A 23,077-nucleotide genomic window follows, 5' to 3' on the forward strand; every position below is an offset into this window, starting at 1 on the left:
AATTAGCCTAATTATATATAATAGTTTTTATAAGCTTTTTAAAAGTTATTTTAGTTGATCCTGGGCAATAGCTGCACATTCAGAAACTTCATCCTGCATAGGCACTGACTCCGTGGGTGCTGAATGTGCCCACTCCCAGCCTCTGGCAAACGGAGGCTAGGGACACCATCCCTACCCATTGCGGCTAATAGCCACTGATGGACCTATCCTCCATGAATTTATCTAGTTCTTTTTTGAATCCTTTTATAGTCTTGGCCTATACTGAATCAACTGAATACCTAGTATTGTACTATACAAGTTTTTCTTGTAAGGTATCATACGTAAACTAGTGACATGCTGGTCAGGAACACCATGATGTGTATATGGGCTATGTATAAAGAGTTATGTATATGTGCCAGATATATATGCTTAAAATGTGTTTGGGAGGCAGTGCATAAATCAAGCCTGACACACAGATAAAGGAATGTGGATTGACATATTGAAAGTATATTAACATATAAGGTAAACAATCAAGCTCTAAGTCATGGAGGAAACAGTGTACTAAGCACACTGGAGGACAGAGTCTGTACCCTAGGGAATCTACCTGGCTCTTGAGGCAAAGACAATGGATTTGGTGAAATATAAGGGGAGTAAAAAGGCATTCTAATTATCCATCACTTCTGGTAACAAAAGGGACAACACTTTCTGATTCTCTGAACATTGGAGCCTCCTACCAGGAAGGGCTGGGGATGCTGTAAGTGAGAAAGCTGTTGAAAAAGACACAATTTGCTAGAATTACATTTTAGGCCTATAAAGCATGTTATTTTGTTTGCTTGTAACCATTTTCTGTTTCTGTTATCTTTGCTTAGTATCACATAAAGCTCTGTTCTTTATTAATAAACTTAAGATAAGGATTCATTCCTATATGAACTGTGACCCAAAGACACAATATCCCCACTGTATTAGACACAGGGAAGATCATAAACAAACAATTACTAAATTCTTGTCTAACCTAAGAAATATCTTTCAATTAAAATATTGAAATGATTTTAACAACAATTTCATACAGCACTGTTTTGTCTGCAGTGTTGGTTAAATGATATGGTAAAAGAAAATGAGTTTTGAAAAATATTTCAGACAGTGAGCTACACTGTTACATCAAGAATCAGGCGTCTGCTGGGGAAGTAGAGACACCTGGACAATAGTTTGTTTTCTCTTCCTGCAAATTTTACTAAATTTGCCTAATTTTCCCAGTGGCTGAAATTCTGCTTTTTTTCCCCTTCTGCACAATTATAATTTTCAGACATAGCCATCTAAGCTGTGCATCATACTGCATTTGGGTGTTCAAAACAGCATTTATCTATACTCAGTTTTGCCAGATACCTAGGTTAGATGTCTAAATACCGATTTGAAAACTCAGTTGAATAATTTGGTCATGTAATTTGGGGATTCAGTCCTTAAAAAACAGGTCTCTGAAAATCTGACAAAAACACACAGACATCAAACAACAACAGCAAAAAACCAGAAATGTTGATATTTTTGCCCCGTTCATGTTTTAAATACAAATGCTTGCAAAGACCACCCCTGTACTTCTACTAAGCTCTAGATTTTCATCATCTATAAGAACCATAATTTCCTTCATCATCCTCCTTAGACATTTGGTGTTGCCAGTAGGATGCTGTGGCTGAAAACATCTGGTCTGAGAAATGAGTTGTGCCCAAATTATCTCCCCCCCATACAAGTCCCAGAGACAGCAGGCAAAGCTGTGCTACCTATAATGTTTTAAAATCTAGTGGCAACCTTTTTTTTTATAGTGTAAACAGTCAAGAGTTTGTCATTCTCAACCCAAGTAATATTTTATATTCTGTTTCCAAGTATCTGTATAGTATGACTGATGAACCTGAGTAATGTTCTTAATGTTTAAAATCTTGGAATTTTGTTATATAGCCTTCATTGAGACTCAAATCTAATTTCTAAGTGTACTTGACTGTCCTAATGTAGCATTTTTGGGCAGACAAATGATGACTGTCCCCAAGACAGCATGATCTCTAGCCTCTTCAAAAAAGCAGCCAAAGTCAAGTGAAGGAAACACCCATATTTACTGATCAGATTTGGGACCAAGTGTCCAATTTCAATGGTGACTGATTAGTTATTACTCAAGCTAACCATGGTGCACTGAGTAAAATGTCATAAGATAAAAGGACCAACATCACAGAGAACATAAGAGGAGAGGAATTTGTAAAAACATCAAATACTATTTTATCCTATCAGCATCAAACAGTTGAAGTAAAAGCAGGCCTATGTAGGAGTACCCAAATAACAATTAGGTTAGAGATTTTCCTATTTGTCTTGTTTCATTTTTCTATTTGCTCATTTCTGCAGCATTGTCTACAAATTAAGTGCATTTACACTTAAAATAAGCACCTACAAATGACTAAGTTAAAGGGTAGTTGGGGACAGTGTATATATTATAATGATTAAAAAACTGTGTACCTAGCATCACCCTGGTCTCTTTCTGGCTGTATGTTTCCCTCACCATTTGCGTCTCTTTTATCCATTCAGACTGTAAACTCTTCAACAATATGTCACTGGCACCCAGCACATTTTGGATGTTGCCATCACACAAATAATAATCATATCCAGCCTATTTGATTTTCAGGACTGTTACAGGGTGATCCCTTGAGAGTCTTTTCCAGCCTCAGTAACTGATCACAACATCTCCAGGTGTTGTTTACCACCACTGTGCTTTATTATATTCCTTCAGCAGGCCACAGCCTGGAGTGTTATTTACACACTGTTTAAGTCAGAATCCCCAACCTCCTTCTGGGGACCAGTACAGTACAGTATTAGCAGCAGCCAGTCCTGCCAACACCTACTTTCCTTTAGGCTACCTACTCTCCTCCTCAGCATTTCCTTCCTGTCCAATTATAGCATTCCAGCTGCTGGGGTTACTTCCACCCAATTATCCCCTCTGCTATATCTCTACTGAGTTAATTGGCACTCTCAGTCAATTAATCAGGTTCAAATTAATGTATACTGGTGGGGATTTGAGTGACGGTACTAAGTCAACTCCTGACTCAGCACACCAAGTTATATGGTAAGATCAGATACAAGGCATCGTCAAGAAGCATGAACAATTACTACAGTATATAAGGTATTTTGCATAGGGCAAACTTGAAGTTGTTAAGGGAAACTGTCTTGTAAGGTTAAAATGACTGCATTACAAGCTCAGTCCTCTTCTTATTATAACTGTTAAATACAGTTCTATCTTTACAGATTTTTTTAAGGGCATAAAGTATATAATTAAATACATCACGGTATCTCCTGGCCCATAATCGAGCCAAATACTTTTGTATTATACTTTATCCTGCACACCAGTTTCTGTCCCATAAAACATTGTGGCATGGAATACCTTTTTGCAAAAGAGCCATAAGTTTCAAATAGGGAGGAGAGGGGGAATCCTACAGAGAAAGAGACTGAGTGATGTCTAGAAATCCTGGGTGTTGTTATTCACTTGTTAAGTAGGGGTGCATGCTGAAAAACCATATTCATAGGAATGATACACCATAACACAATCATTAGAGCTGGATGGGAAAGAGTTTTACCTGTTGTGTGAAAAATTCCCCTTCCCAAATCAGGACAAAAACTCAAAATCTCAAAAATGTTCACAACAACAAAATTCTGGGGGGAAAAAACTGGTTCAGATCAATTTAAATATTTAGTTTCAATTTTGACCATGTCCTATTTTTAAATAATTAGGAGCTATATATATGAGAGAGAGAGAAAAACAAAAAGTTTTTCTGATCCAGAAAAAAAACAAAAAGATTTTCATTTAGAAAATGTCAAAACAAAATGTTTCAAGAATTTCAAAACTGTTTTGAAAACTTTTTTCAAGTTGAAAAATTCATCAAAACCAACCCTTTTCCAAGAAAAGTTTCAGTTTAGATGTTGCATTTTCTATTGAAAAATATGTTGTAAAAAATTCCTTACAGCTCTAATAAAGATGCTACAAATATCAGGGAACTTTAAAAGTTAAAAAAACAACAACATTATTTTTTCATAAAGTTGCCTTTTATTTTTCCCTAGAAGAAAAGAAAACTTTTGACAACCTTTTATTCCCAACACTGAAAATATTCAGCATTAAGTAGAAACCACAGTCAGGTGATCTCAAATGTGTGATTTATGTAATTATTTTTCTTAAACGTAACCGAGCAGTAGTTTTGTACCAGTTACAAACTTTCTTGGTGGGGAAATGTGTGACAAACTCTGGAATTTCTGATTAAAAGTAATGGATGTAAGAGGAACTGATGGATTCTTTCCCCATTAGGCACTTCAGTGGACGAGCTGAAACTTGGCAAAGAGCTATTTAGCCATTAGCAAATGAAGACGTTTTGTTGGTGTGCAAATCACAGCCCAAGAAAAATGAATGACAAGCAATATATTTATTATATAACATGACATTTTTTGGGATGGGATGCCACTTATAAGCCAGAACTGAGAATAAATTATGAGGCATTTGAAAGAGCTGCACAAATGACAACTTCAAATGTAGGCTGCTAACTTCTCCAAAAATTATTAAGGGATTTTAAAGAGCATTATCCAGTTATTTTGTGTTTCCCCTCTACTGGCTAGACAGTTAAATCAACAAGAAGACATATCAGTCAGTATGTGTGAGAGAAGAAGGAAAACCATCTAGTAATTAGCACTGCATGTAACAACCCTATCAAAACAGCAACATTCTGAACGGTTCTTGAAGCCTGGAATAAAACCCCACAAACAATCTTCAGTCAACTGCATTTCCTCTATCTTCCAAAGTTCTTAAACAGGTGAGCAGGAATTTTCCATCTGAATAATATTTTGATGGTACATAGAGTTTCCACAAAATGGAAATATTCTGCAGGAAAATTGAGATTTTACCCAAATATTTTGATTTTCTGGTGGGAAAACCAAAACAAATTATGTCATTTTGGGAAGGTTTGACCAAAACTGAAATATTTTGGTTTGCTGAACAAACCTGAAATGTTTAATTTTGAGTCAGTTTAACACAAAACTGCATTTCCCTATGGTGGGAAATTGTCTCGTGGGAATGGTAGTTTGGATGACTCATGGCCTCATTCTCTCCTGTGGACTGTTGCCTGGCCAGACTGCATCTCCCAGTATAACAGTCTCCCCTCTGACTGAGCAGAATAGTATATGGGAATCATTTGTCTGCAGGTGCATCATGGAAGATGTAGTCCAGCAAGTGAGCCCAGCCCATAGGGGAGAACAGGGTTATCAGCTGTAACTCCTATGAGGCAATGCGCTGCCATAGGGAAACACAGTTTAATGTTGAATTGAACTGAAACTAAATAATTTGAGTCAGTTCAACAAACCAAAATGGAAAAAAAATGTAAATATTGAAATATTTTGTTTAGATCAGAAATGAGAAAACAAAATAGTTTGACATTTCTGAAGCAAAACTTTTTGGAACTTTTCACTCCATGAAAAAAAAATTGTTTCAATTTTTCATCCTGATTCAGGACAAAAACAAATGTTGAAATATTGGAATTCCCTGAGAGATGGAATTTCTGATTTTGGCACAGTGGTGTTATTAAGCTTTTCAATACCACGACTCCCTTTTCCGCACCAGGATGCCTATAGAATCTCTTCCCATTTAGCTAGGGCAAGGGGGTGGCAACCTCCTGACACCTACTTCTGACCTGAAGATTAAGAGCCCATTTAGTAATACAATTGCTAAAAATCTAGGAAATCACCAGTAAGCCAGCATTTACATGCACGCCAAACTAAACTCCACCTTTCTTTCAACCATAATAAGCAAGCATGCACACAGACGACTACACTCTGTAGTAAACTCCCTTTTGATTCCAACATCTAACCACACTGCATAATCCAATTCCATACAATCACACTCAAATGCATACCCAGACTATCTCTCTGCACTCCCTCTGTTTATCTAACATAGGCCTCCTTTTTATTCTTTCACATAATCTCACCGTTGTTGACGCAAGAGCCTCCTCCTCTGCAGCTCCATAAGGAGCAGCCTTCTTCTATCTCTATCTCACCAGCTCTCTCATTTTTCAAATCTGAAAACTTATCTTTTCTCCTTTGCCTATACAGCATCTCAATTTCTCTATCCATCTGCTTTTTAAAAGAGCGGTTAGTATATTGGAATATATCTCATAAGAAAGATGCTATACAAAATAAAACAGCATTATACTGCAGTGAAAGAATGGCACCACTAGGGAATGTTTATCTTAGTTTTCTTTTACTGGGGGCCTTTGCTTTCACAACAGATGGTGAACTTGCAATTAATCATAAAATACCCAAATATTTCAGAACAACTCAGATGTCTTACTGTTAGAAATCAGTGTATTGCTTCATGCTTAAAGAAACTCACCAAATGCAGATTCTTTCAAAGGACTTGAACTGGAGCTGCTGGAATTATCTGATATGTCCAGCTCATCATCTAATTCAGAGAAGACATCTGTGCATAAAAATAAAAGCAGAAAGGAAGCTTTTAACCAAGCTCTAAGCAGAATGCTAACATTCCTGGTGTTTCTTCTGCTATTGACTACCTTTCTCAGAGTTTTCTAAAGTGTAGTTGTCATCTGATAGGATTTCATCACATGTTCTGTCTTCATCTTTTCCACATGTTGGATGAAAGTTTTCGGTTGGATTGTCAGTTGTTTCTAAAAATTCACTTTTAAAACTGGCTGCTCCACTGCTGCTGCTGCTGAGGCTTGACTTCTCAGAATGCTCCTAACAATGAAGAACAAAGAGGAGAACAAGTGAAGGAAATATTACCAATTTTCCTTTTCACAACAATGTCCAAGGCTCATTATAAAATCTGACAATAAAAAGTCATAATTCATAAAAACGTACTTATAGTTCTTACTCGGCTGCTTGTCCTGCTCTCTCATCCTACCAGTGATTCTGCATTTATGGTAGAGCCCTTTTACTTGTCTGAAATGATTTTTACTTTTTATATAAAAGATGCCCTAGAAATTGTATTTCAACTCCAAAAATAGGTTGCAAAGAGTACTGACAAAGGTCTTTTTCACCGTATGTGTTCTCTACAAACTAAAAGGGGAACAATATGAAAATATGAACAAATATTGAATTTAAAAGTAGAAATATTGAACAAAGACATGGACAGGTCCCACAGATAACCAAGCTGAGAGATTTAACCTCTTTCAGCTTGGACAATTAAAAGCAGACAGGTTTCTTGACATAACAAAGTGTGTAAGGCAATCAAGTTTATTAAAAAATATAAATAAAGTAAGCTTGATGTATATGCCTCAGAGACCTCATGAAGTGGAACCAACTGGATTCTGGCTATTATTGCTGACACAAAGCTAAGGAAATAAAAAACTGTCATACAAAGTATACTGCTGTCGTAAGTGTCTCCTGTATGTGCTGAATCTGTCCATAACAAGGAGGTCTTTAATGAATATAAAATGCTCCAACCACCACTCTGATTGTTTATAGCTTTTCAGGACACAGTAGAGCTCTCTGATCCCTCTTATGCCTCTATTTTAACGAGACATGTTTTGAAGGCAGACCAGTTTATATTATTTATCTCCTATTCCCTTTTATCATGCAACACTCCAACAGGATAATGTAAAACAAAGGATGAATTTACTTACAGACAATAGCTATTATACATAAAGATAGGAACAATATATAAAAAGAACATAAAACAAATCATTAACTTTATTATTATTTATTATTTGTATTATTGTACTTTAATATTCAGTAATTTCAGGGGACAATAAAGTTTCTCCCAAACAGTCTGCACTTACAAAAGGTGCTGTCTTAGGTACTTGCCATTCTGGATATTAACTGATTCTCAGACTTTCTACATACACCTTCCCTAAGGTGACTGTCATCTCACCATGTAAAATGAATGTGATCCCAACTCCTTCACTCCTTTGAAGGTCACTTAGTCAAACTCCTGAATACTGATGGTAGTGCTAACTGCCCAATAGTTTAAGCTGATTGTTCCCTCCATTCTCTCCCCTCATTCCCAATTCTACAACTCAATCCAGAAGGCCAAATAAATAAATCCTCAGGAATTTCCATTGCAACACCTAACAGGAAGGATAACCTTATGGCTCAGTACTGGACTAGGATTTAGGAAACTCTGCCAAAGGCTTCACAAGGAATCTTATGTACTTCAAAATTTTCTGTTACTCAATTGTTACTCTGTGAAATGGCAATAGCAATACTTCCCTGCCTCAAAGTGTGTAGAGGATAAATTTATTAATGCAGATGAGGTATTAATATACCAGACTGATGACTACAATAGTAAAAGTTATTATTATATAAACAGGTACTATTTAGGAACATGGAAAACTTAATCTTAAAAGCAACATCATTTTTAAGAATAAAACAAATTTCTCTCAGACAGTATGAGTGAAGTAAGACACTTTAATGCTTCAGGAACAGGGGGAAAAGGATATCTACAATTTTAGGGCTGCTGCCTTCATGTGGAATTTCTAGAAGCCTCAATCTAAAGAGCATTTTGATACCACATGTTGATGATGTGACCCAAAAGTGGAGATCTACCCAGTGACTTTTGATGCATTTATCTTCAATAAGTTTAAGATGTAGTCCCAGCTGCTGACCTCCCGATGGAAATACAATGAATTTAAATTAGGAATTGGCTGGGATGGGAGGAGAGTTCTCTCACAGTTGCTGTCTTCTCCAGAATTCCCTCTCTTCGTGAGGTTCTTTTCTATCTTTCTTTTCTTACTTTCTCCCAAGGTCATCATTGGAATTAGTGAATGGATGGTACATATATGAAATCTCTTTTGCCCATAATCATTTCAGCCCACAGGAGACTGTCCAATAAAGAGAAAATGGTGATGCACTGAAGTATGGATGGCCTGTTTCTCCCAATATAGAATCAACTGTATGTTTTTTCTTCCTTCTGTTTAGAATTTCAAAGGTGAGTCCTACCTAGCGCTCATGTGCTGATTGGATAAATATGTTACTTAACTGTTTAATCACAAAAAAGTGTACACAGTCTAATGGATGGAAAACTAGACAAAAGGTAGTTTCAAATAAAGACGTTTACATATACCCTGTCCTCTTTTTCTGACATTGGTGGGTAATCATTTGTATATTTATAAATATATTTTTCTAGCATTTCTGTCAAATACATTTTCACTACCAAACTCCAAAAATTATATTATTTTTCCCAGATGTAGAAACAGCCTTTTCAGAAACTTGCCACTTTACGACATAATTACAATATTATGGAGGTTTTTCTAAAAAAAGCTCCTTGTGACCAATAGACTAAAATGACTCCAACTGAACAAATCTGGTCTATTGGATAATTACCATTCTTCATTTAGGCATTTTTAAATGCATTAGTGGATTTATAGTAACACTCCCAATCACAGTTTTTTGTGATGAATGAAATATACATATCTGGTGCAGAAATAATTAAACTGTTTTATGAAATACCCAAAGCAATATCAAATCATATTGTGGGGCTGTTTGCCAAACTTCATCTTTAATCAAAACAATTTGCTAGTTTTACAAGATACAGATGAGAGATACAGATGAGAGAACCTGAAAAGATTATGATTGGTTCCCAGGAGTAAATACTCAAAAAAGAAAATGTACTTGCCAAGTAACTGAGTAAATTATCAGTGTTGTTGGGATAAACATGTGCCTCTGGAAATCAGTGCCTAAGCACTTGGGGCATGAGCACTCTCTTTTGAGGAACTGAACATTTAGCACAAGGTTTACAGGAGTCATATCCCTAGTTCTTTTCCATTGAATCAAAAACTAACAAAAGACTTGAAGAAATGGGAGTGAAGGTTGGGCAGTATAGGATTGTACTGATAATCTATTTGAAGAATTACAAATCGTTTGAGTACTGTTAATATTGAACCCTACCCTGGAGAGATTAACTGGTAATAAACAGCCCTCAAAGGAAGTGGGTCAGAGGAAAAGCTAGTTAAATAAAAAGATTGCAAGATTACTCTCCCAAATTGGCATCAGATCTAGACACCAAATCAAAGAAAGTAATGCTGCCTAAAATGTGTGAATTGAGTCTTACAAATCTCTGTGACAGAAACATTCTTCAGACATACTCTGGAGGCTGCGCTGGAACTGGCTAAATGTGTCCTTCAGCCTTGAAGCAGTGTGACACCTGCAAGATTATAAAAGATCCATATACAAAGTCTGTTTAGTTAATCTCTGAACAAAGAGGACTCTCCATCTCCGGCTATCAATCTGACAGAGCTGAGTATAAATTTAGTACCAACGCCATAGAGCCGATGGAAGCAGCAGCAAGTGATGGAGAGGAATAGAATATGTTGGTTTCCACCCTCACCCCCAGAGGCGCAGGAAGGATGTTAAATAAATAAATAAATCTAGTCCCAGCTAGAAAAGAGCTAATAATTTTTAATATTTAGACTATTCTTCCCTCTGTAAGGAGAGATTCTTGGAGGACACTGGAAAAGTTTAGAAGGAAACCAGATAGCTGTAGGGAGGAGCTTGGAAAACTTTATCCTTATGGAATGTCACATTCAGAGGGCCAGCCATCAGGACCTGGCTCTCACTTACTCTGTCTATTGTTGCGGCCACAGAGAATACCATTTTGAGATCTGGATGGTAAAGACGACACTCCTCCACTAGTACAAAAGGTGGCTCCATCAAGTTTGGCAACCTCAGGTTCAGTTCCCATGAGCTTGGTGGTTCTCATACAGGTAGAAAGACCTATGTCCTTGAAGAAATATGTTAATGGTAGGATACCCAAAGACTTATAAGCCTTTAAACGGGGTGTGGCTGGATGATGATATTATTTATGTTATCGTAGCCTGTAGGAGCCCCAGTCATGGATTGGAACCCCATTGTGCTAGGTGCTGTACAAACACAGAACAAAAGACTGTGTGATTAACTTTAACCATGCTTACAGAAACTCTTGATTTCCTGGGTACAATAGTCTCAAAAAAGAGGAGGATCTAAGGGTACGTCCAGACTACCCGCCGAATCGGTGGGTAGCGATCGATTTTGCGGGGATCGATATATTGCGTCTCATCTAGACGCGATATATCAATCCCCGAACGCGCTCCCATCGACTCTGGAACTCCACCGGAGCGAGTGGCGGTAGCGGAGTCGACGGGGGAGCCGCAGACGTTGATCCCGAGCGGTGAGGACGGGAGGTAAGTCGGGATAAGATACTTCGACTTCAGCTACGGTATTCCCGTAGCTGAAGTTGTGTATCTTTGTCATAGGTCTCACCCCCACTTGGAGCTGTTGGGTTCCAATGTGGGGACCTGCCTTGGTTTCCCTCTAAACTAAAATCCTAGTTTAGATCTGGTTCTCGCTGCCACCAGTCAGGTTAAAGTGTCTGACACACTGCCTGTCCCCCAAGCTTCCCCTGGGGAACCCAGATTCAAACCCCTTGAATCTCACCAGAGAGAGAGAAACAGCCAGTTCCCCTCCCCTTCCCTCTCTCCAGCCTGCTCCGGAGAGAGAGATACCTTGATTCAAACTCCTTGAATCTACACACAGGGAAGCAGCCCACTTCCCCCCTCCCTCTCTCCTAGCCACTCTGGAGAGAGACACACCGATTCAACTTTGTGAATCACCCTTAGGAGGAACTCACTCTTCCCCCCTCCCCTCCCCTTGAATCTCCACAAGAGAAGGAATTAACCAAGTTTTTAAAAGAAAAGATTTTATTAAAGAATAAAAAAAGAAAAGTCACTGTCTCTGTAACCAAGATGGAACAATACAGGGTCTAAACTTATCAATCTCTGGAGAGAATCCCCCCTCCCCCTTTCTTTCTCAGTGAAAGCAAAGTAACAGCAAACCGGAATAAAGAATATCCTTTAGCAAACACACAATTGCAAATATAGAAAGCAACTCAAAAGACTAATCCGCCTTTCTAATTAATACTCACTATTAAATAGTAGAAACTACTCCAGGAGAACTTGGAGACATGACTGACCTCTCTTAGATCCAAAGAGAGCTCTAACAAAGAACACAGACAAAGGCTTCCCTCCACAGAGATTTGAAAAAATCTTGTCTCTGATTGGTCCTCTGGTCAGGTGGTCATCAGGTACTGCATGTTAACCCTTTACAGGTAAAAGAGACCTTAACCCTGATCTGTTTATTTATGACAATCTTACCTCGACACTGCCCCCCAGTGTGGACCAGGCCTAAGAAGCGTATTCTTGGTGGAGGCCCATTGTGAGGATGCAGCTTCCTTTCCCATCATCATATTTAGCCAATGCCTCATTTTTATCATGGGTTGGAAAGTTTATCTCCTAGAGAAATCAATCCCACCCCCTTCCAGTGTAAACAAAAACTACACAAAAAGTAAAGCAAATCCCAAAAGTCCCTGGGCAAAAGCCCCTTGTGATGGAGTATGCAAACCCCACACTGGACAAACGGGGTGAAGGAGCTGCTCCGAGCTCAGTCAGCTCCACCATGCCACACCTGCAAGGCTTGCATAGGCTGGAGGAGGAGGAGCTTATAATGGGATCAGAGCAGCTAAATGATTGGCAGACCAGGGAAGAGAACAGACCTTCAGCCCTCGGCTCCTGAGGAAAGGGCTGACTGAAGACAGGAGCTTCCCAGATGACCACTGCCTGAAAGGTCCCTCCCTGAGAAAAGGGAGGGCCAGATCCTGATGTACCCTGAGAGGGAGTCATTCCCCTCTTATCTCTTACTAGCTCAGTTTAATTGTGTTAATTCCCCTTGCTTTTTGTTCCCGGACTACTCCAGAAGGGGAGACATTTTAAGTGAACTGTCTGGAGGGCTAAGTCACAGGAAGAGGCAGGTCACCGCAGAGGTGGAGCAGCAATTGGCAGGAGCCACCCAGCAGGGAGAGACATGTTACACCATGTCCTGCCACAAGGAGGTGCCAGTGGTGAGTCAACCCCCTCACAATGGTTGGCGAATGCAGGCATCCTTCCCACCCCTGGAGAGCAGGGGGACTGACTGGTCCAGACAGGCAAATACCCTAGACTTAAAGGTGTGGGTTGATAGGACAGACAACATGAATATAGAGTGTCTTCTCAAATGGATGACTGAAAACCAGAAGCAGCAACTCCTGCAGCAAATAGCTACCCAGCAGCATCAGCTGGTCCAGGTCTTATGGGCAGAACAGCAGGCACAGCAGCAAAGGCTGTTCCAATAAGTAATGGCCCTGATGGAGCCTTTGGGTCCCCATACAGTTTCCCCTCCAGCGACTGTAGCCCAGCCCAAGTGGCCCCACCCGTGGCAGTAAAACTCACAAAGACAGGCCCTGGGGACAACCCAGAGGCTTTCTTGGTAATGTCTGAGTAAGTGGGAGATGGCAACCCAGTGCCACCTGACCAGTGGGCCACCCTGTTATCACCTTACCTGACAGGAGCTGGTATGCCATAAGGCCAGTACCTGCATACCAGGGACTGGACCCAGTGTCTGCCCTATACTATGTCCGGGTAAAAGTAGTTATACTTGACTACCTTGACATCTGACACAAGTTCTCTGGGTAGAAATACTTCCAGGGAGCCTGGCCCCACATGGTCACCCAGAAATTAAGAGACTCCCCCAGAAAGGCCACAAGGAAGTGATGTTGCCCCTCCTGCCTTACAGACACCAGTGGTTAGTCAACCCCTAGGTGAATTGTGTCCCTTTTTCTCAGGAGTTCACCCCTTCTTATACTGAGTTCCTGTCTTTGCCCAACTCATCTCAAAACTTCCTGCCAGGTTTCTAATTCTGGCTTCTTCCTCAATCCCTTTCCCCTTGGAAGGGTCAGAGCTCCTACCCCTTCCTGGTCTCCTCCATGCCAGAGAGACTCACAACTGGTCCTACTATTTCCAGGATTTCTCTGAGAATGAGGAAAACAGACCTATATATAACCAGCATGCTGTATCAGCAGCCCACTGTTTTCATAATTGTTGAACTGCAAGTCTCAGAATCATGCTTTACAATGGAAAAAGAAGAAGTCTTAACTGTGCAGGACAAATGACTTCTGTGCAAGATTTGATGCATTTGTTAAGAGCAGCTGAAGTCTGTATTTTAGCAAAATGCTATAATCCCAGCCACCAAGTGCAGTGATTTCAGATTTGGGTGTAGGATCTGTCTGAGACAGAAGATCTAGAAAAATTAGAAGTTGATATATAGATTTTTTTCATTGTGCTCCAAAGGCCTGAGAATCAGATTTTCAATGTCCTGCCTTGCCTCAACTTTCTGATGGCCCTTGACAGGAGGAGGGAAGGCATAATGGAAAATCTTGCTCCAATCTTGCCCCATCTTGAACAAAAGCCCTTTCTTATTTTTAAGAATATAAGATAAATAAATTGTCTCTCACCTCTTACTGATTTTTAAAAAAACTATTGCTATACGTGAACCACACTTCTGCTTCCTTTCCAAGTGCTCTGTGGCGTTAACCTGTCGAGTGCACTCCCTACTCCTATTTCTCTCTATAATCACCACCTTCCTGACACTGGTGTTTCAGTGCAATATCTGACACACACTCTCTCTCTCCTCATCCATGTACTTATATGGCCCTCGTCACCAAGGATATGAGCACTATCAGAAGACTGTATCTTCCACTTTCAAAGGGGTGACCTCTGTATATAATAAATCTCTTCCATTTCTAACTTCTAGGAACCTATGATTATGAAAAAATAAAAACCTTATACCATTACATTTCTTTCTGACCTGTTTGCAACACAAACATTCAGAAATGATTGAACGTTTTAAAAAATGTAATAAAAAGAAAGTCATTGCTCTTTGGCTTGGGTCTTTTTTTGCCACATTTCAGCCCAAAGCGTTTTTATACTAGAAATATAAAACCCTAAAATAAAAGGCTGGTGGGGTGGGCGTAGAGGGTTATAATTATCACTCTTAATTGCAGAGCAGTGATGATACCACTATAATAAACGGCATAAAAACACTTGAACACATTAATGAACTGCAACTAAATGAAATTAATGAATATGCTTGTCCTTGTCTTTCTAATGTCCTTGATATGTTGATCACACATTTTCACAGCTGACAATTTAGAAAATAAATCATACAAGAAATGGCTAATTTACCACATTCAGCAACTCTTGAAAAAACAATACCACCAAAACATTGTTCACAATGGATGTATCTTATTCTCCCAAATACTGTAACAGTTTACTGATAATACTATACTGTACTATGTTTAAGCAAGCAACCTCTTCCAGGTTTCTTTTAATCATACAAAAAATAGCTTCCAGTTCTTAAACTGTAGTTCAAATATGTGCTATTTAAATGCCAAAATGGAGCAGCGTCAGGATGAGATCAATAGAGCAAAAGGAGGAAGAAGATATCAGTTCATGGAGGGTTAGATTTTCAAGACAAATAATGGTCCTTGTTCATCTTAAAATTAAAAAAAAACCAATTGTGTACATCAGTGCAGATGTAAACTGCCTCCATGAAACTGTAATCACAAGTACAAGGTTTGCATATTTTAAATTAAAGTCAAGATTGTATTATGCTCACTGTAACATTAATAACCTGTTGCATTCTGCATGATTTGAAAACAAACGTATTATTTGCTTGAACTAATAAGAGACCAGCCTATGCGTACATACACAATTGTTTTAAAAGAAAAATACTTTTAGGAATGAACTGGTATCTGACTGGCTGAAGTTGTATTTAATTTAACCCTCATCAATGAATAATACTCAAATCTATCAAGTAAAAGATACATCTACGCACAAATGAAGAGGAAAATAAAAATAAACATTAAACTAATCCAATTCTTATTTGTGTTCCGGAGCTGATAGGAGTAAAAATAACAAACTCATAACTGTTTTGCTAACTACATTTTTAGTTTGTACTGCAGATGATACTTGGAAACAAATGCAAGGTTATCAGAAGTAGGGCCACCATCCTTAACTGTGGCTAGGGAGTGCAGAGCTCAGTTTAGAGATGGTAGAGGATTGCAAGGCAAAAGTGGAATTAGGTCACTTTGAACACCCCTGATTCTGAGCTGGTTATGTGACTGTCCAGTTTTATTGTGTAAATTACAGCTGCTCTTCATGACACTAGCTGCCAATAGCCTGGGGGGTGGGAGCAATCACAGCAACCAGGGATTACTTGGGCACTGAAAAGCCCAGGCCATGCTCCTTCCCACTGGCTATGCCACTTGCCATTCATTGGGAGGGAAAGTGTAGGAGCTGCTTCTGTATTACTGTAGGATTCCAGCCACTGCATTGACTGTAGAGCTGCTTTGTGTTGGTGGAACAGTGCAAAGAGATCCCAATGCATTTCAGGAAGGGAGCTCTAATATTCAGGTTACGCAGAGATTTTTGAACCTATCCAAAAAGGCATAATATTTGAACTTGTCAAGTTAAAACTAAAGGGTTTATTCATGTAAAAATAAACTGAAGTTCAGCTCTCAATGGAATAGTGATCTAAAAGATAAGCACCAAATCACAATTGCAGAATGGGACAAAAGTGACAATCCTTCCAAGAAGGCACTGAAAATTGGGAAGGCTGAAAGAATATCTACTTATTCAGGTTACTGGGAAATACAAAAAGCTTCCAGTCTGTATTTTTTTCAACTGCCTGTCTATGACGACAAAGGGGGCCTCATTAAGATGAAAAGGGCACACCAGACTCCTGGCCCCCAAGCAAAGCATGTAAAAGACCTCACTCAGTACTTATCTCTCTACTTAATTTTTCGAGAGCAATAGAAGTAGAACTGGTCAAAAAATTTTGAGAGAAGGTATCTATCAGAAAATGCCTTTGAAATGTTTTCAAGAATGTGTCACTTTTGATGAAATTTTCTATGGGAAAAAGTCATTTTCATTTTTTGTTTAATAAAAACATTTAATATCAGCGTCAATGTTTCATTTCAATAAGGTAAAAATGTTTCATTTTGACTATTGTTTTATTTCATTTTGATTTTTATAATTTAATTTTAATATTATAGTTTATCTTTAAATTTTACTTCTGTGTATAATATGTAATATTTTGTATTATGTATTTTTCAAAATGAAAAAAATTTACCTAATCAAAACAAAATGTTTTGACATTAGCAAAATAAAAGGTTTGGAATGCTTCCAAATCAATTTTTGGGGGAATTTCCACTCAGAGAAATTCTGAAATTTCAACATTTCATTCTGATTTAGAATGTAAATAAATTTTGAAATGTTGGAATTTCCTGCAGAACTTTCAGCCAAATGTCAAATTTAGCCTGAATTGGTTTTTGAATTTTGATATTTTAAGTGGAAAACGCTGGCAGTTATAGAAATTACATCCCATTTTTAAGTCCCAGGATATGTGAATATGTTTGCTTCCTCAGAGCTTCTAAGCATTACAGCTAAGGTAGCCAGCTCCTGAGATCATGTGTAATCATGAAATGATAATGGAAGGTGACTATGTAATCCAACAGGTATTTCTACAGTAATTAAATAAAAGTAACTTGCTTTAAATTTATTGTACAGATTCTATTAAATGTTAGATACCTGATATACAAAGGCCAAGATTTTAAAACATGGGTGTCCAAAGTTAAGCTTCTCAGAACCAAAGGAAGCCGCATGGCCTGCTCCACAAGGTGCTGCTTGATGCACAAGTCTCTCGACACCTGCATTCTCACCTTAAATGACTTACAGATGGAGCACCTTTCCATAATGTGCCCTTCTCTTCTAGGTACAATGAACTCTGAGTGTGTGTGTGTGGTGGGGTCAGTAATAAGGATAGCTACCTTACACAATGGGCAGTGTTTAAAACCTGGCAAGGGCAGCCCACCAGGCTAAATCCTACTTAACTACTAACTACCTAAAACCTAAGGGTACTGCTATAGCTAACAATAAATAACTCACTATATACAACAAAATCATAGAAACATAGAAAAGTATGAGGTGAGACACAACATAGAATGTTCTGACTCAAGCTGCGGATGGTGAGAAGGAACTGAGGGAACTTGGCACTGCCTTTAAATAGCCTCAGGCGGGGCTATGGACCAGAGGGCATAAGCATTGTTCCTATGGGTACCTATGGGTACCGCTAGGCAAAGTTTCTGGCTTCAGTGTGCTGGAAATACACAAACCTGAGTGGAATACATGTCTGCAACCATTCAAAGAGGCAGCTCAGATTCTGAAGCACAATTCTATGGCAATGGGGTGAATTACTCTACGTATTATGTATGTTGCTATGGTCACATACTTCACAATGGAACTTTCAGGGCAGTATTTAAGGGCAATAATGTCAAAAAACCCCACATACCACAAGATAATTGAAGGGCAGTGAGATTACAACCTCTCCTATGCAACCCCTACAAAGTATAAATTTTCTAAAATGAAAATGGCAACAAATTCCTCTTTTGATTTTCTCCCTAGCCGAGACAGGAAATCCATGCAGTAGCTTCTGCATCCTGTGTGTTGAACACAAATAGGATCAGGATCCTCAGGAAGATGGGGAAATCATTTGGAGGAGCTTCTTACTAAGCAGCATTATAGACCCTGGCCACGGACTGAGGTCTGAAAGTCCTCCAGATTGGTCATCTGGGTAAAAGGCATACATGACAGTAAGGCTCCTAGGTGCCCCTTAATATCACAGAACCAGAACCAGGATTTAAAACTAAGAAAATGTGTATTTTATATGCTAGTTTTATTAAAGTAAAGCACAGCGAACTCAAGTTATTACAGCTGTTAGGAGAATGTTTAAATATAAATTGTTTGGTTTCATACTGTTGCATAATGTATGTGTATAAAAATAAATACATTTTTAGTTTTAACCTACAGTAAGATTTTTATTTTTTAATTGCCTATTTATACACCATTTTCCAAAACCTGGCAAGCACTCTCATGAGCTCTTCCAAAGCTGTGCATGATGACAGCTGTCATAGGTTTCTCCCCCACTTGGAGCTTTTGGGTTCACAAGATGGGGACCTGCATGGACTCCCCTAAACTAAAATCCTAGTTTAGATCTGATACGCTGCCACCAGTCAGTTTTCTAAGTGTCTGACACACTGCCTGTTCCCCCAACTTTCCCTGGGGAACACAGATTCAATCTCCCTGACTCTCTACACACAGGGAAGCAGCCCACTTCCCCCCTCCCTCTCTCCTAGCCACTCTGGAGAGATACACACCGATTCAACTCTGTGAATCAACCTCAGGAGGAACTCACTCTTCCCCCCTCCCCTTCCCTTGAATCTCCACAAGAGAAGGAATTAACCAAGTCCAAAGAAAAGAAAAGAATTTATTAAAAAGAACAAAAAAAGAAAGTACACTATCTCTGTCATACCAGGTGGAACAATACACCGAGTCTAAATTATAAACCTGGAGAGAACTCCCCCTCCCCCTTTCTTTCTCAGTAAAAGCAAAGTACAGCAATAGAAATAAAGAGATTACTTCAGCAAAACACACAATTGCCAATGCAGAAATAAAAGTAAAAAAATACTCACTATACTGGATAGTAGGAAATACTCCAGGAGAACTTGGAGACATGTCTGGCCTCTCTTAGATCCAAAGAGAGAACACAGAGCAAACAAGGAACACAGACAAAGCCTTCCCTCCACAGAGATTTGAAATTATCCTGTCCCTTGATTGGTCCTCTGGTCAGGTGTTTCTCAGGTTACTGAGCTTGTTAACCCTTTACAGGTAAAAGAGACTTTAACCTTTAACTAACTGTTTATGACAACAGCTTTGTTATCATTTTAGTGCATGAGACAGGAAATGAAACTGACCATCCAAAGATACTGAAAATGACTATAAACAAAGTGAGCTTTCATATGTGGAAAGTAAGCAAACTGGGGTGGGGGGGACGACAGGTGAGAGGAAGGAAAATATTTTCCCCAATACCTCCTTTCATGATTTCCTTACCTTCATGATTGACTTGTAACCATAGCACAAAAATTTCACACCAGTGTGATGTGTGTTGGTGTCCCTTTAAATTGAAAAAAAAATCTGAATTGGAATAATTTAATAACGATTGTTTTATTGGAGTGGGAGACTTGGAAAACTGCAATGCAAAAATAAGTTTCTTGTTCCATGAAATGTTATAGTGAGCTAGTGATGAAGACAATGAAGCATCTTTAAGAAATCCACTGGTTGGGGACTGGGAGCTACTCTCAATCTTTCTCCAGGAGACAGAGATTTTCAGTGAGAGCTATAAGGCTGAGTCCAAATAACAGAAGAGTTTAAAAGTGCCCTCCTCAGAGAGATGTGATTATTGAATCTACCAGTATAGCTGTATAAATTATAATAACTTTACTTTTTTCTTGAGTTTATAATAATTTATACTGTGAGTTTTTACTGTGGAAAACTTTTTTCTGTCATTTTTTCAGTAAATTCTCCAAGAATACATATGAGCTGACCTTCATTAAATAAAACACTGAAAGCCTTGACTAAGCTCACAAAACAAAGCCTGAAGCAAAATGAAAGAACTGCAAAAGATGCTTCTAAAGAACTATATCAGATAGCAAGACAAGCTTAGCAAATACACTATCAGCTCACTACTCTTTATCTACCAACCTGTAATTAAAAATTAAATGTGTGTAGGTGTCACTTTCTAGGTGCCATCATTTGTGAATCATGCACAGGATTATTCCATTGCGGCCAAGAGTACATTTTTGCTACTCACTAATCATTTAAAAATGTGCATACATAATTAAATGTTAGCAGTTTCTATTAAAAATGCAAGAGCCAGTATATTTCAGTCTGATTCATGCCATTTTCAACATTGGATGAAGGTAGTTTGTAAGATATTGTAACTATTACTCTATTTGTGTGCACATGGGAAAATTAATAAATATCAAGTTTAAAATAAATTTTAAAATCTGCATGGATTTCAACTTTAATTTTTATAAAACAATAAGCCCTTTAATTGAGAAATGCATATATTTTATTAGTCCCCAAAATGTACAGGCATAGCACAGTGTGATAATAATAAAAGAAAAAACAAAACCCTACGTCATTTACTTACATGAGATAAGATGGCAAGCTGTTGGTGACATGTCACTGCATTCTTATTAGCCTCCATGAAATATCTCTGGGTGCGTCTCCTCTCGCGCTCCAGCTTCTTTTCCAAAGCAAATTGGGAGGTGGACAATCCATCCAAATATTTCATCATCACATCAGATATCACTGAACTGACTTCTACTATGTCTGGACGAGTCTCTGCATCAGGAGTCAAGCACCTATTGAAAGAACCATTGCCTAATGAAAAATCTATGCATTACAACACAGTTTTATTTACCTATTTCTGGATATCCACTTAATATCACTAACACATATTCACTGGTAATTACCAGTGGTCATATTGGGTAGCAGCTGGGATAAAACTGAAATCTAGTAGGTCAGCAGCTTGAAAGTCCAAAAATGAATAAAAACCAACCAACCAAATGCCTACGATGTTCAACTGGTACAGAGCACTTCAGTACAAAGTGAGAACATCTGCTAACTAGTTTATAAACATATTATTGCAGAAGTCTTAATAGCGGTAAATTTTAAGCAGTGTTCTCACATTCAGTATTGTCTCATATACTGAAATTAACTGTAGGGCAGCATTATATGTTAATGATATATGACAAGGTCTACATCTGATACTGAAAGAAGAGTGGCAGAGCAGAGGCCAATTGACAGCAGCTGAGGATCTGCCCCCAAAGTACTTTCAACCAGCTGAGTTCAGGCATGTGTATACATGAATCAAACACACTTCTTGAAGGGAAAATTTCAGAAAATGATTTTGTTATTCCTAAAAGAGTGCTATTTTCATAAACATATCCTACATTTATAGTAATACTTTATACGATGTTTTATACAGTATTTGAGAAAACAAGTCCATTTAAATCTCTCTCTGTATCAATTGTTCAAGATCATTATGGTGCATGTCATTTTGTTCCTCCCTGGTTTTATTCAAACTTTTGCATTCTTTTCCTTTTAACAGATGCAGGCTTATTTGCTGTTTTAAAAAATGGCAGTCAAAGGGAAGTTTATTTTCTTCACTTCAATCCAGTGAAATTTGTGAGAATTTCCAAGAATCATGTGAGCTGGAAAGGACCTCTAGTGGGTCATTAATCCATTTCCCCTGCATCATGGCAGAACTGGTTTATTTACAACTGAACATCTAAAAGATGGATATTTAACCATGAATATAACCATGACTGTGATTTCACAACTTCCTCTGACAACAAGTTCTTATATTTACAAATTTTACCTGAAATACTGAACATAAATTACCAGTTGCAACATAAAGCCATTGTTTCTTTGCTCCTCATTGGCTGAAAAACTGATACCTGGCTTATTTATAGCATCCCTATTATGGACACATATCACATCTCAGTCATCTGGAGTGAACATGTCCAGCCGTCTTAACTTTTACTCATAGATTTATTTTCCACATCTCTTATTTTTGCTGTTTTCCTTGAACTCTTTTCATTTTGTCTAAATCTCTTTGAAAGTATGAAGCAAAAACTGAACAAAATACTTCAGTTGACCAATACTAAGGAATGCAGAATATTTATCTGGTTTATTTTATGCTTGCCACAACTGTTAATATCACCCAAAACAAGTATTTGTGCTAATGACAGCTTATTCCCAGCCTCTTTCATATAATTATCTGTTACATCTATTATAACTTATTAGAATGTGGATAAAGTGATGAAAAGTTCAGTTATATTGATAATTATATGGGATTATCAGTGAACAGGTTACAATAGTCACTGTGTGTATAGTTATAAAGGGTAACAGAATAGCGGGCCCTCAACCAATCAGATACTTCCTTTTACAATTTTTGAAGTATTATGTATTTATGAATAAGAGGGAGGAAGAAAGACATAAAGGGACAGATCCTCAGCACTGTGGAAAGGGATAGCTCCCTTGAAGTCACCATGAGGATCTGATCCAGTCAGAAAGAGACAGAATGAATACATGATTATGGCACGATGAGGCATGAAGGTATTATCAGGATACATTTGGGATCACTGCATAGTTGTTAAGTGGTGAGCAGTAAGTGAGTAATGCAAGTCATTCCAAATGAGTGCCAGTAACACAGAATGTGCCACATATGCTACAAACCCCCATACCTATTTTAGAAATGTTATTGTTTTTTTGTCTTCTTTCACTTGTATAGCCAGGCTCCCTTAGTTACCATGAAACTAACTGTT

The 23,077-nt window shown here is 38.3% G+C and overlaps 1 protein-coding gene across 8 annotated transcripts in view; it reads right to left on the minus strand.

Annotated features, from left to right (window-relative positions):
• Positions 1-23,077, minus strand: part of NEK10 (NIMA related kinase 10) — a 160,234-nt gene that overhangs the window by 32,783 nt on the left and 104,374 nt on the right. For 7 of the 8 annotated variants that reach the window (XM_039527070.1, XM_039527072.1, XM_039527069.1 and 4 more), the window contains 3 exons: positions 20,896-21,109; positions 6,555-6,738; positions 6,377-6,463 (listed from right to left, as the gene is read on the minus strand). In XM_039527070.1, the coding sequence (XP_039383004.1) occupies positions 6,377-6,463; positions 6,555-6,738; positions 20,896-21,109 (485 nt within the window). Of the gene's footprint in view, positions 1-627; positions 747-6,376; positions 6,464-6,554; positions 6,739-20,895; positions 21,110-23,077 lie in introns of those variants that run through there. The other variant, XM_039527073.1, reaches the window with a different exon arrangement.

Source organism: Mauremys reevesii, linkage group 2, assembly GCF_016161935.1.
Source record: "Mauremys reevesii isolate NIE-2019 linkage group 2, ASM1616193v1, whole genome shotgun sequence".
Lineage (NCBI taxonomy): Eukaryota > Metazoa > Chordata > Testudines > Geoemydidae > Mauremys > Mauremys reevesii.